The sequence below is a fragment of the Mustelus asterias genome, unplaced genomic scaffold (genome assembly GCF_964213995.1).
Source record: "Mustelus asterias unplaced genomic scaffold, sMusAst1.hap1.1 HAP1_SCAFFOLD_3333, whole genome shotgun sequence".
NCBI classification, from domain to species: domain Eukaryota; kingdom Metazoa; phylum Chordata; class Chondrichthyes; order Carcharhiniformes; family Triakidae; genus Mustelus; species Mustelus asterias.
In genome coordinates this window covers 10,001-22,012 of record NW_027593278.1, presented here as the reverse complement: position 1 = coordinate 22,012, position 12,012 = coordinate 10,001, and the positions used below count along the sequence as shown (strand labels likewise).

Genomic DNA, 12,012 nt, shown 5'->3' with positions numbered 1-12,012 from the left:
AATAAGGTTGAAAGAGTGCAGAGAAGGTTCACAAGGATGTTGCCGGGACTTGAGAAGCTGAGTTACAGAGAGAGATTGAATAGGTTGGGACTTTATTCCCTGGAGCGTAGAAGATTGAGGGGAGATTTGATAGAGGTGTATAAGATTTTGATGGGTATCGATAGAGTGAATGCAAGCAGGCTTTTTCCGCTGAGGCTCGGGGAGAAAAAAACCAGAGGGCATGGGGTAAGGGTGAAAGGAGAAAAGTTTAAAGGGAATATTAGGGGGGGCTTCTTCACGCAGAGAGTGGTGGGAGTGTGGAATGAGCTGCCGGATAAAGTGGTAAATGCGGGGTCACTTTTAACATTTAAGAAAAACTTGGACGGGTTGATGGATGAGAGGGGTGTGGAGGGATATGGTCCAAGTGCAGGTCAGTGGGACGAGGCAGAAAATGGTTCGGCACAGACAAGAAGGGCCAAAGGGCCTGTTTCTGAGCTGTAATTTTCTATGGTTCTATGGTTAGCCTCACCGTGTGACCAGGGGGATGTCCTGCTCCCGCGTTGAGAGCACGGGCCCGGCTAGCCAGCCAGGAGTCCCTGCGGGCGAGGCCCAGGAACGTCAGACGGAACTCGCGCAGACGCAGGGCGTAGATGATGGGGTTGACTGCGGAGTTGGCGTGGGAGAGGACGATGGTGGTGTCCATTAGCCAGAGAGGGGGACGCCCGCAGGATGGGCAGAGGGCACCCAGGGCGTTGAGGGAGTGAAGGGGCAGCCAACCCAAGGCAAAGAGGCCCACCACCAAGAGGAGGACCTTGGCAGCTCTGAGTTCCCCGCGGAGCACCGCCCGGGGGCACCCGCCCAGGCTTCGTAACTGGCGCCGCGCCACGGCAAAGATGCGGGCATAGATCACCAACATGGCCAAAAGGGGCGCCAACACACAGGCCAGGAAGTTACAGTAGACCATGTAGGAGAGGTCCACCACATGTTCAAACAGGCAGTAAACCTGGGCACACCGGCGCCCACTCCCGTTGGCCCGGCTCAGGGGCCCGGGCATCGTCTCGTTCGCCCCCTCGGAGCCCGGGCACACCCGTCGGGCGCTGGCCGACCTATTCCATCCAAAAACCGGAATGAGTCCGAGCATTGACGACAACACCCAGAGGAGGGCGATCAAGAGATGGGTCCGTCTGCTGGTCACCAGCACCGGGTATCTGTACCAGAGAGAGAGCAACGGCGTTAGATACAGAGTGAAGCTCCCTCTACACTGTCCCCCATCAAACACTCCCAGGACAGGTACAGCACGGGGTTAGATACAGAGTAAAGCTCCCTCTACACTGTCCCCATCAAACACTCCCAGGACAGGTACAGCACGGGGTTAGATACAGAGTAAAGCTCCCTCTACACTGTCCCCATCAAACACTCCCAGGACAGGTACAGCACGGGGTTCGATACAGAGTAAAGCTCCCTCTACACTGTCCCCATCAAACACTCCCAGGACATGGACAGCACGGGGTTAGATACAGAGTAAAGCTCCCTCTGCACTGTCCCCCATCAAACACTCCCAGGACAGGGACAGCACGGGGTTAGATACAGAGTAAAGCTCCCTCTACACTGTCCCCCATCAAACACTCCCAGGACAGGTACAGCACGGGGTTAGATACGGAGTAAAGCACCCTCTACACTGTCCCCCATCAAACACTCCCAGGACAGGTACAGCACGGGGTTAGATACAGAGTAAAGCTCCCTCTACACTGTCCCCCATCAAACACTCCCAGGACAGGTACAGCACGGGGTTAGATACAGAGTAAAGCTCCCTCTACACTGTCCCCCATCAAACACTCCCAGGACAGGTACAACACGGGGTTAGATACAGAGTAAAGCTCCCTCCACACTGTCCCCATCAAACACTCCCAGGACAGGTACAGCACGGGGTTAGATACAGAGTAAAGCTCCCTCTACACTGTCCCCATCAAACACTCCCAGGACAGGTACAGCACGGGGTTCGATACAGAGTAAAGCTCCCTCTACACTGTCCCCATCAAACACTCCCAGGACATGGACAGCACGGGGTTAGATACAGAGTAAAGCTCCCTCTGCACTGTCCCCCATCAAACACTCCCAGGACAGGTACAGCACGGGGTTAGATACAGAGTAAAGCTCCCTCTACACTGTCCCCATCAAACACTCCCAGGACAGGTACAGCACGGGGTTAGATACAGAGTAAAGCTCCCTCTACACTGTCCCCCATCAAACACTCCCAGGACAGGTACAGCACGGGGTTAGATACAGAGTAAAGCTCCCTCTACACTGTCCCCATCAAACACTCCCAGGACAGGTACAGCACGGGGTTAGATACAGAGTAAAGCTCCCTCTACACTGTCCCCATCAAACACTCCCAGGACAGGTACAACACGGGGTTAGATACAGAGTAAAGCTCCCTCTACACTGTCCCCCATCAAACACTCCCAGGGCAGGTACAGCACAGGGTTAGATACAGAGTAAAGCTCCTTCGACACTGTCCCCATTGTGGTGGACCTCAGTTGTGACTTTGTCCTATATGGACCACCGTTGTGTGTGTTTGTCATACCTGGACACATCCCCTTCCAGTTTGGTTCCTCCCCTCAGCACCTAGTATAAAGGTGGCTGTCTCCTCCCCCTTGTTCAGTCCAGGTCGGTTAATTGTTGGGATCTGCTCCTGATTCTGTTGTGAATAAAAGCCTACACTTATATTGGCATATCGGTAGTCTTTCGCCTTATTGATAGCGCATCAATTTTATTCACAACAGTTACTAGTATGGAGCAGTTTCTAAAACCCGACAAGTTAGCTTTAGACCCTCAAGAGGTTGGAGCCTCTGATAAATTTGATCATTGGTTGGACTGCTTCGAAGCATTCGTCGACACCGCTACGGCCATCGACACCGACGCTGCTAAACTCCACGTGCTCCGCGCCCGGGTAAGCGAAACTGTCTATGGAATCTTCCGGGACGCTGCTACTTACGCGGACGCTATCGAACTCCTAAAAGGGCAGTTCCGAAAGAGCCCTAACGTGGTTTACGCCAGACACCTCCTAACTACCCGCAAACAGCAGCCAGGAGAATCGTGCGCCCAATTTCTGCGCGCCCTGCGAGTCCTCGCCCGAGCATGCGACTGTAAGGCTGTTTCAGCAGCTCAGAACACGGAGGATCTGATCCGCGACGCCTACGTTGCGGGCATTGAGTCTACATACATCCAGCAGCGTCTGCTGGAACAAGATGACCTAGACCTCCGGAAAACGGCCACGATGGCTGAAACGTTAGAAGCAGCCTCCCATAATCTCGGGTCTTACCTTGGATCCCGTTCCACCGACGGCTCCACTGCGACGGCTGCTCCAGCAGGGCCCAAATGTTACTTTTGTGGCCTCCCTAAGCACCCTCGGCGTCACTGCCCGGCAAAGGACGCGATTTGCTCCGGATGCGGTAAGCTAGGCCACTTTGTTAAAGTCTGCAGAGCAAAGCCGCTTCTGAAGACTCGTGGAGCCATGTGTGCTCCGAGGGCGCGGCCATCTTTGATGCAGGCGGCGGCTGCGCGCGAATCTCCATCTTGGATGCGGTCACCGGAAGTGCGGGAATCGCCATCTTTGATGCGGTCACCGGAAGTGCGGGAGTCGCCATCTTTGAGACTGGCATCAAGGCAAGCTGAGCAGGAAGCTTCATCCGTGACGTCATCAGACGGCGACGAAGATGGATTCTTCTTTAATTCAACAGTGGCATCGATTTGCCTGGACCAGTCGCAGCCACATCAACTCTCCAAGTCCATAATGGAGATCAAGGGAAATGGTTATGCAGAAAACTGCCTGTTTGACTGTGGGAGCACGGAAAGTTTTATACTCCCTCGCACAGTGCGTCAATATGCCCTTCCCGTGCGACCCTGGAGCCAGACCATCTCCATGGCCTCGAATTCTCACTCAGTGGAGGTCCTCGGGTGCTGCTTGGTGACGCTGACGGTACAGGGCACAGTCTACGAGCGTTTTCGGCTCCTCGTGCTGCCGCGACTCTGCGCAGCTGTACTGCTGGGGTTAGATTTCCTCAGCCATCATAGAAGCGTCACCCTGCAGTACGATGGCCCTTATCCCCCGCTCTCCGTCTGCAAGGCGCCGTCACGGCAGCGCCCCTCGCGCACCGCCTGCAGTCTCTCGACCCTCAAGATCACCCCCCCCCTTATTTGATAACCTCACCCCGGATTGTAGGCCTATAGCCACCAAGAGTAGGCGCTATAGTGCGGATGACCGGGCCTTCATTCGGTCCGAGGTACAACGTTTGCTCCAGGAAGGGATTATCCAGGCCAGCACCAGCCCCTGGAGGGCGCAAGTGGTCGTAGTTAAATCGGGGGAGAAACACCGCATGGTGATTGACTACAGCCAGACCATAAACAGGTATACCCAACTAGATGCATATCCTCTTCCCCGTATCGCAGACATAGTCAACCGCATCGCGCACTATAGGGTTTTTTCAACGATCGATTTGAAATCGGCTTACCACCAGCTCCCTATCCGCTCGGAGGATCGCCCATACACTGCCTTTGAGGCGGATGGCCGCCTCTACCAGTTCCTCCGAGTCCCCTTTGGTGTCACCAATGGGGTCTCAGTCTTCCAACGGGCCATGGATCAAATGGTGGACCAGCACGGACTACGGGCCACTTTCCCGTATCTGGATAACGTCACCATCTGCGGCCATGACCTGCAGGACCATGATGCCAACCTACAAAAATTCCTTCGTACGGCCACTCTCCTGAACCTCACATACAATGAGGCGAAGTGTGTTTTCCGGACACGCCGCCTCGCCATCCTTGGGTACGTGATAGAAAATGGTGTCCTTGGCCCCGACCCAGCCCGTATGCGTCCCCTTATGCAGCTTCCCCTCCCTACTACCCTCAAAGCACTGAGGAGATGCCTGGGCTTCTTCTCCTATTATGCCCAGTGGGTTCCCCGTTACGCAGATAAAGCCCGTCCGCTTCTAAAATCGACCTCTTTTCCCCTGGCGGAGGAGGCCTGTCGGGCCTTCGATGACATCAAAGCGGACATCGCGAAGGCCGCGATGCACGCTGTGGACGAATCCATCCCATTCCAAGTGGAAAGTGATGCGTCTGACTTTGCCCTAGCCGCCACCCTTAACCAGAGGGGCCGTCCGGTGGCCTTCTTTTCCCGGACCTTACAAGGCCCTGAGATTCGACACTCCTCGGTCGAGAAGGAGGCCCAGGCCATCGTGGAAGCCGTCCGGCACTGGCGCCATTATCTCGCGGGCCAACGATTCACCTTAATTACGGACCAGCGGTCAGTTGCCTTCCTGTTTAACACCAGGCAAAAGGGCAAGATTAAGAATGACAAGATCTTGCGGTGGAGGATTGAGCTCTCCACCTACAGATATGACATCATGTACCGGCCCGGGAAGCTCAATGAGCCCCCAGACGCCCTGTCCCGTGGATCATGTGCCAGTGCCCAACTAGACCAGCTACAGTCCCTCCATAACGACCTCTGTCACCCGGGTGTCACCAGATTTTTCCACTTTGTCAAGTCCCATAACCTGCCCTTCTCCCTCGAGGAAGTCCGGACGATTACCAGGCAATGCAGGGTCTGCGCTGAGTGCAAACCGCAGTTCTACCGGCCAGGTAGGGCACACCTTGTAAAGGCCACTCGCGCGTTCGAGCGCCTTAGCGTTGATTTTAAAGGCCCCCTCCCCTCCTCTAACCGCAATGTTTATTTCCTGAATATCATTGACGAATACTCACGTTTCCCTTTTGCCTTCCCCTGCTCGGACATGACCACGGCTACAGTGATTCGGACCCTGAACAAGCTCTTCACCCTGTTCGGCTTCCCAGCCTATATTCATAGCGACCGTGGGTCCTCTTTCATGAGTGATGAGCTGAGGCAGTACCTGCTCGCCAAAGGCGTTGCCTCCAGCCGCACCACTAGCTATAACCCCAGGGGCAATGGTCAAGTAGAGCGGGAGAACGCAACCGTCTGGAAGGCCGTTCTATTAGCGTTACGGTCTAGGGGCCTTCCAGTCAGCCGTTGGCAAGACGTCCTTCCGGACGCATTACATTCCATTAGGTCACTCTTGTGCACAGCGACCAATACGACCCCTCACGAGCGGATGTTTTCATTTCCCAGGAAGTCCTCCTCGGGTACTTCGCTCCCGGATTGGCTGATGTCCCCGGGACCCGTCCTGCTTCGGAAGCATGTCCGGACCCATAAGGCAGATCCCTTGGTCGAGGAGGTCCAACTGCTCCATGCTAATCCCCAATATGCTTATGTAGCGTACCCTGATGGGCGGGAGGACACGGTTTCTGTCCGTGACTTGGCACCCGCGGGTGCCCCGGAGGTCACCACGTCCTTCCGCCCCACGGTCCCTGGTGTCGTCCATTCGGAGACTGCTACGCCTCTTCCTCCCTCAGTCCCTGTCCCTGTAGTGCGCCCAGAGCCTGTTGCAGCCCCCCACCCCCCAGCTCCGGTTCCCACTGTTCCCCATACGCCACCAGGGCCACTGCTCGCTCCTCTCGCCCCTATGTACAGCTCACTTGAGTCGCCGGAGCCGTCGCCACGCAGTACCCGACGACTGGACGGGACGACGGATCGGTCCGCTTCACACCACCCAGCGCCTTCTCTCGACGCTCACTGTACGGAGCCTGGGCCGACATCGCTCCCTGCTCGGACGACTCTGCGACCTGCACTACGACGATCGCGACGACGGATCAAGCCACCGGTTCGTCTGGACTTGTGATATTGTTTCCGCTTCACCCCCGTATTGTTTTTTTAAAAGGAAGGGGTGAATGTGGTGGACCTCAGTTGTGCCTTTGTCCTATATGGACCACCGTTGTGTGTGTTTGTCATACCTGGACACATCCCCTTCCAGTTTGGTTCCTCCCCTCAGCACCTAGTATAAAGGTGGCTGTCTCCTCCCCCTTGTTCAGTCCAGGTCGGTTAATTGTTGGGATCTGCTCCTGATTCTGTTGTGAATAAAAGCCTACACTTATATTGGCATATCGGTAGTCTTTCGCCTTATTGATAGTGCATCACCCATCAAACACTCCCAGGACAGGTACAGCACGGGGTTAGATACAGAGTAAAGCTCCCTCTACACTGTCCCCCATCAAACACTCCCAGGACAGGTACAGCACGGGGTTAGATACAGAGTGAAGCTGCCTCTACACTGTCCCCCATCAAACACTCGCAGGACAGGTACAGCACGGGGTTAGATACAGAGTGAAGCTCCCTCTGCACTGTCCCCCATCAAACACTCCCAGGACAGGTACAGCACAGGGTTAGATACAGAGTGAAGCTCCCTCTACACTGTCCCCCGTCAAACACTCCCAGGACAGGTACAGCACGGGGTTAGATACAGAGTAAAGCTCCCTCTACACTGTCCCCCGTCAAACACTCCCAGGACAGGTACAGCACGGGGTTAGATACAGAGTAAAGCTCCCTCTCCACTGTCCCCATCAAACACTCCCAGGACAGGTACAGCACGGGGTTAGATACAGAGTAAAACTCCCTCTACACTGTCCCCCATCAAACACTCCCAGGACAGGTACAGCACGGGGTTAGATACAGAGTAAAGCTCCCTCTACACTGTCCCCATCAAACACTCCCAGGACAGGTACAGCACGGGGTTAGATACAGAGTAAAGCTCCCTCTACACTGTCCCCCATCAAACACTCCCAGGACAGGGACAGCACGGGGTTAGATACAGAGTAAAGCACCCTCTACACTGTCCCCCATCAAACACTCCCAGGACAGGTACAGCACGGGGTTAGATACAGAGTAAAGCTCCCTCTACACTGTCCCCCATCAAACACTCCGAGGACAGGTACAGCACGGGGTTAGATACAGAGTAAAGCTCCCTCTACACTGTCCCCCATCAAACACTCCCAGGACAGGTACAACACGGGGTTAGATACAGAGTAAAGCTCCCTCTACACTGTCCCCATCAAACACTCCCAGGACAGGTACAGCACGGGGTTAGATACAGAGTAAAGCTCCCTCTACACTGTCCCCATCAAACACTCCCAGGACAGGTACAGCACGGGGTTCGATACAGAGTAAAGCTCCCTCTACACTGTCCCCATCAAACACTCCCAGGACAGGGACAGCACGGGGTTAGATACAGAGTAAAGCTCCCTCTGCACTGTCCCCCATCAAACACTCCCAGGACAGGTACAGCACGGGGTTAGATACAGAGTAAAGCTCCCTCTACACTGTCCCCATCAAACACTCCCAGGACAGGTACAGCACGGGGTTAGATACAGAGTAAAGCTCCCTCTACACTGTCCCCCATCAAACACTCCCAGGACAGGTACAGCACGGGGTTAGATACAGAGTAAAGCTCCCTCTGCACTGTCCCCCATCAAACACTCCCAGGACAGGTACAGCACGGGGTTAGATACAGAGTAAAGCTCCCTCTACACTGTCCCCATCAAACACTCCCAGGACAGGTACAGCACGGGGTTAGATACAGAGTAAAGCTCCCTCTACACTGTCCCCCATCAAACACTCCCAGGACAGGTACAGCACGGGGTTAGATACAGAGTAAAGCTCCCTCTACACTGTCCCCCATCAAACACTCCCAGGACAGGTACAGTACGGGGTTAGATACAGAGTAAAGCTCCCTCGACACTGTCCCCCATCAAACACTCCCAGGACAGGTACAGCACGGGGTTAGATACAGAGTAAAGCTCCCTCTACACTGTCCCCATCAAACACTCCCAGGACAGGTACAGCACGGGGTTAGATACAGAGTAAAGCTCCCTCTACACTGTCCCCATCAAACACTCCCAGGACAGGTACAGCACGGGGTTAGATACAGAGTAAAGCTCCCTCTACACTGTCCCCCATCAAACACTCCCAGGGCAGGTACAGCACAGGGTTAGATACAGAGTAAAGCTCCCTCTACACTGTCCCCATCAAACACTCCCAGGACAGGTACAGCACGGGGTTAGATACAGAGTAAAGCTCCCTCTACACTGTCCCCCATCAAACACTCCCAGGACAGGTACAGCACGGGGTTAGATACAGAGTGAAGCTGCCTCTACACTGTCCCCCATCAAACACTCCCAGGACAGGTACAGCACGGGGTTAGATACAGAATGAAGCTCCCTCGACACTGTCCCCATCAAACAGTCCCAGGACAGGTACAGCACGGGGTTAGATACAGAGTAAAGCTCCCTCTACACTGTCCCCCATCAAACACTCCCAGGACAGGTACAGCACGGGGTTAGATACAGAGTAAAGCTCCCTCTGCACTGTCCGCATCAAACACTCCCAGGACAGGTACAGCACGGGGTTAGATACAGAGTAAAGCTCCCTCGACACTGTCCCCCATCAAACACTCCCAGGCCAGGTACCGCACGGGGTTAGATACAGAGTAAACCCCCCTCTACACTGTCCCCCATCAAACACTCCCAGGACAGGTACAGCACGGGGTTAGATACAGAGTAAACCTCCCTCTACACTGCCCCCCATCAAACACACCCAGGACAGGTACAGCACGGGGTTAGATACAGAGTAAAGCTCCCTCTACACTGTCCCCATCAAACACTCCCAGGACAGGTACAGCACGGGGTTAGATACAGAGTAAAGCTCCCTCTACACTGTCCCCCATCAAACACTCCCAGGACAGGGACTGCACGGGGTTAGATACAGAGTAAAGCTCCCTCTACACTGCCCCCCATCAAACACACCCAGGACAGGTACAGCACGGGGTTCGATACAGAGTAAAGCTCCCTCTACACTGTCCCCATCAAACAGTCCCAGGACAGGTACAGCAAGGAGTTCGATACAGAGTAAAGCTCCCTCTACACTGTCCCCATCAAACAGTCCCAGGACAGGTACAGCACGGGGTTAGATACAGAGTAAAGCTCCCTCTGCACTGTCCCCATCAAACACTCCCAGTACAGGTACAGCACGGGGTTAGATACAGAGTAAAGCTCCCTCGACACTGTCCCCCATCAAACACTCCCAGGACAGGTACAGCACGGGGTTAGATACAGAGTAAATCTCCCTCTACACTGTCCCCATCAAACACTCCCAGGACAGGTACACCACGGGGTTAGATACAGAGTAAAGCTCCCTCTGCACTGTCCCCCATCAAACACTCCCAGGACAGGTACAGCACGGGGTTAGATACAGAGTAAAGCTCCCTCTGCACTGTCCCCATCAAACACTCCCAGGACAGGTACAGCACTTCGATAGATTAATTTTCGGGAAGCCAGAATTGAATGGTTATTTTTCATAACTTGTCAAAGAGCCGTCATGAAACATTAATCCCCTTTTTCTGCCAACAAGAGCATCTGAAAACTAAATTTAATTCCAAAGCTGAGATTTTGGCACTCACCCATTTGGAATTGTGCCAAGATTTATTTTGTAAACTCAGAGAGCAATCAGTTCCCACGGTGCTCCCTCAGCACCGACCCTCCCACAGTGCGGCGCTCCCTCAGCACTGACCCTCCCACAGTGCGGCGCTCTCTCAGCACTGACCCACAGTGCGGCGCTCCCTCAGCACTGACCCTCCCACAGTGCGGCGCTCCCTCAGCACTGACCCTCCCACAGTGCGGCGCTCCCTCAGCACCGACCCTCCCACAGTGCGGGCGCTCCCTCAGCACCAACCCTCCCACAGTGCGGCGCTCCCTCAGCACTGACCCTCCCACAGTGCGGGCGCTCCCTCAGCACCAACCCTCCCACAGTGCGGCGCTCCCTCAGCACCGACCCTCCCACAGTGCGGCGCTCCCTCAGCACTGACCCTCCCACAGTGCGGCGCTCCCTCAGCACTGACCCTCCCACAGTGCGGGCGCTCCCTCAGCACCGACCCTCCCACAGTGCGGCGCTCCCTCAGCACTGACCCTCCCACAGTGCGGCGCTCCCTCAGCACCGACCCTCCCACAGTGCGGCGCTCCCTCAGCACTGACCCTCCCACAGCGCGGCGCTCCCTCAGCACTGACCCTCCCACAGTGCGGGCGCTCCCTCAGCACCGACCCTCCCACAGTGCGGCGCTCCCTCAGCACTCACCCTCCCACAGTGCGGCACTCCCTCAGCACTGACCCTCCCACAGTGCGATTACCTGAGTGGATGCTTTACCGCAAGATATCGGTCTATGGCGATTGCCAAGAGGCTGAAGATGGAATTCTGGGTGAAAATCAAGACCAGACAGGCGAGGAACAGACACCCGTGGACATTCATGGCCAACTTCACGCTGATCACGATGGACGCCGGTATCACGAGGACCCCCACGGCGAAGTCTGCCACTGCCAGTGACACCAGGAAGTAATTGGTGGTGCTCCTTAACCGTGGGTTAGTCCTCACTGCCCAGCACACCAAGATGTTGCCCGCGATCGCCAACACCGCGATGAGGACCTCCACTGCGATGTAGAGCGATGTTACGATCGACCCGCGTGCTGCCTTATCCTCGTGTCCCAGGCCTAGCACGGGTCAGAGCAGCGGAGGTGGACGGAGTGAGGGAAGGAGAGAGAGAGAGATAATGAGTTTCATACAAACAAAGAAGATTCCAGCACAGGGACAGGCCCTTCGGCCCCTCCTGCACCGTCCATGCTGCCCCCGACTGAACTAAAACCTCCTCCCCTTCCAGGGACCGTATCCCTCTATTCCCAACCTATTCATGGATTTGTCAAGATGCCCCTTAAAAGTCACGACCGTCTCCGCTTCCACTCCCTCCCCCGGCAGCGAGTTCCAGGCACCCACCACCCTCTGTGTAAAAAATCTGCCTCGTACATCTCCTTTAAACCTTGCCCCTCGCACCTTAAACCTGTGCTCCCCGAGTAATTGACTCTTCCACCCTGGGGAAAAAGCTTCTGACTATCCACTCTGTCCCTCATCATCTTGTAGACTTCTATCAGGTCTCCCCTCAACCTCCGTCGTTCCAGTGAGAACAAACCAAGTTTCTCCAACCTCTCCTCATAGCTAATGCCCTCCATACCAGGCAACATCCTGGTAAATCTTTTCTGTACCCTCTCCAAAGCCTCCGTAGAGCGTCACAGACTCTCCGCCCATTG

The 12,012-nt window shown here is 55.3% G+C and overlaps 1 protein-coding gene across 1 annotated transcript in view; it reads right to left on the bottom strand.

Annotated features, from left to right (window-relative positions):
• Positions 1-484: 484 nt before the first annotated feature.
• Positions 485-12,012, bottom strand: part of LOC144490470 (adenosine receptor A2b-like) — a 15,383-nt gene continuing 3,855 nt past the window's right edge. The window contains exons 2-3 of the mRNA XM_078208215.1: positions 11,064-11,421; positions 485-1,187 (exon numbers count right to left, since the gene is read on the bottom strand). Coding sequence (XP_078064341.1) covers positions 485-1,187; positions 11,064-11,421 — 1,061 coding nt within the window. The remainder of the gene's footprint in view (positions 1,188-11,063; positions 11,422-12,012) is intronic.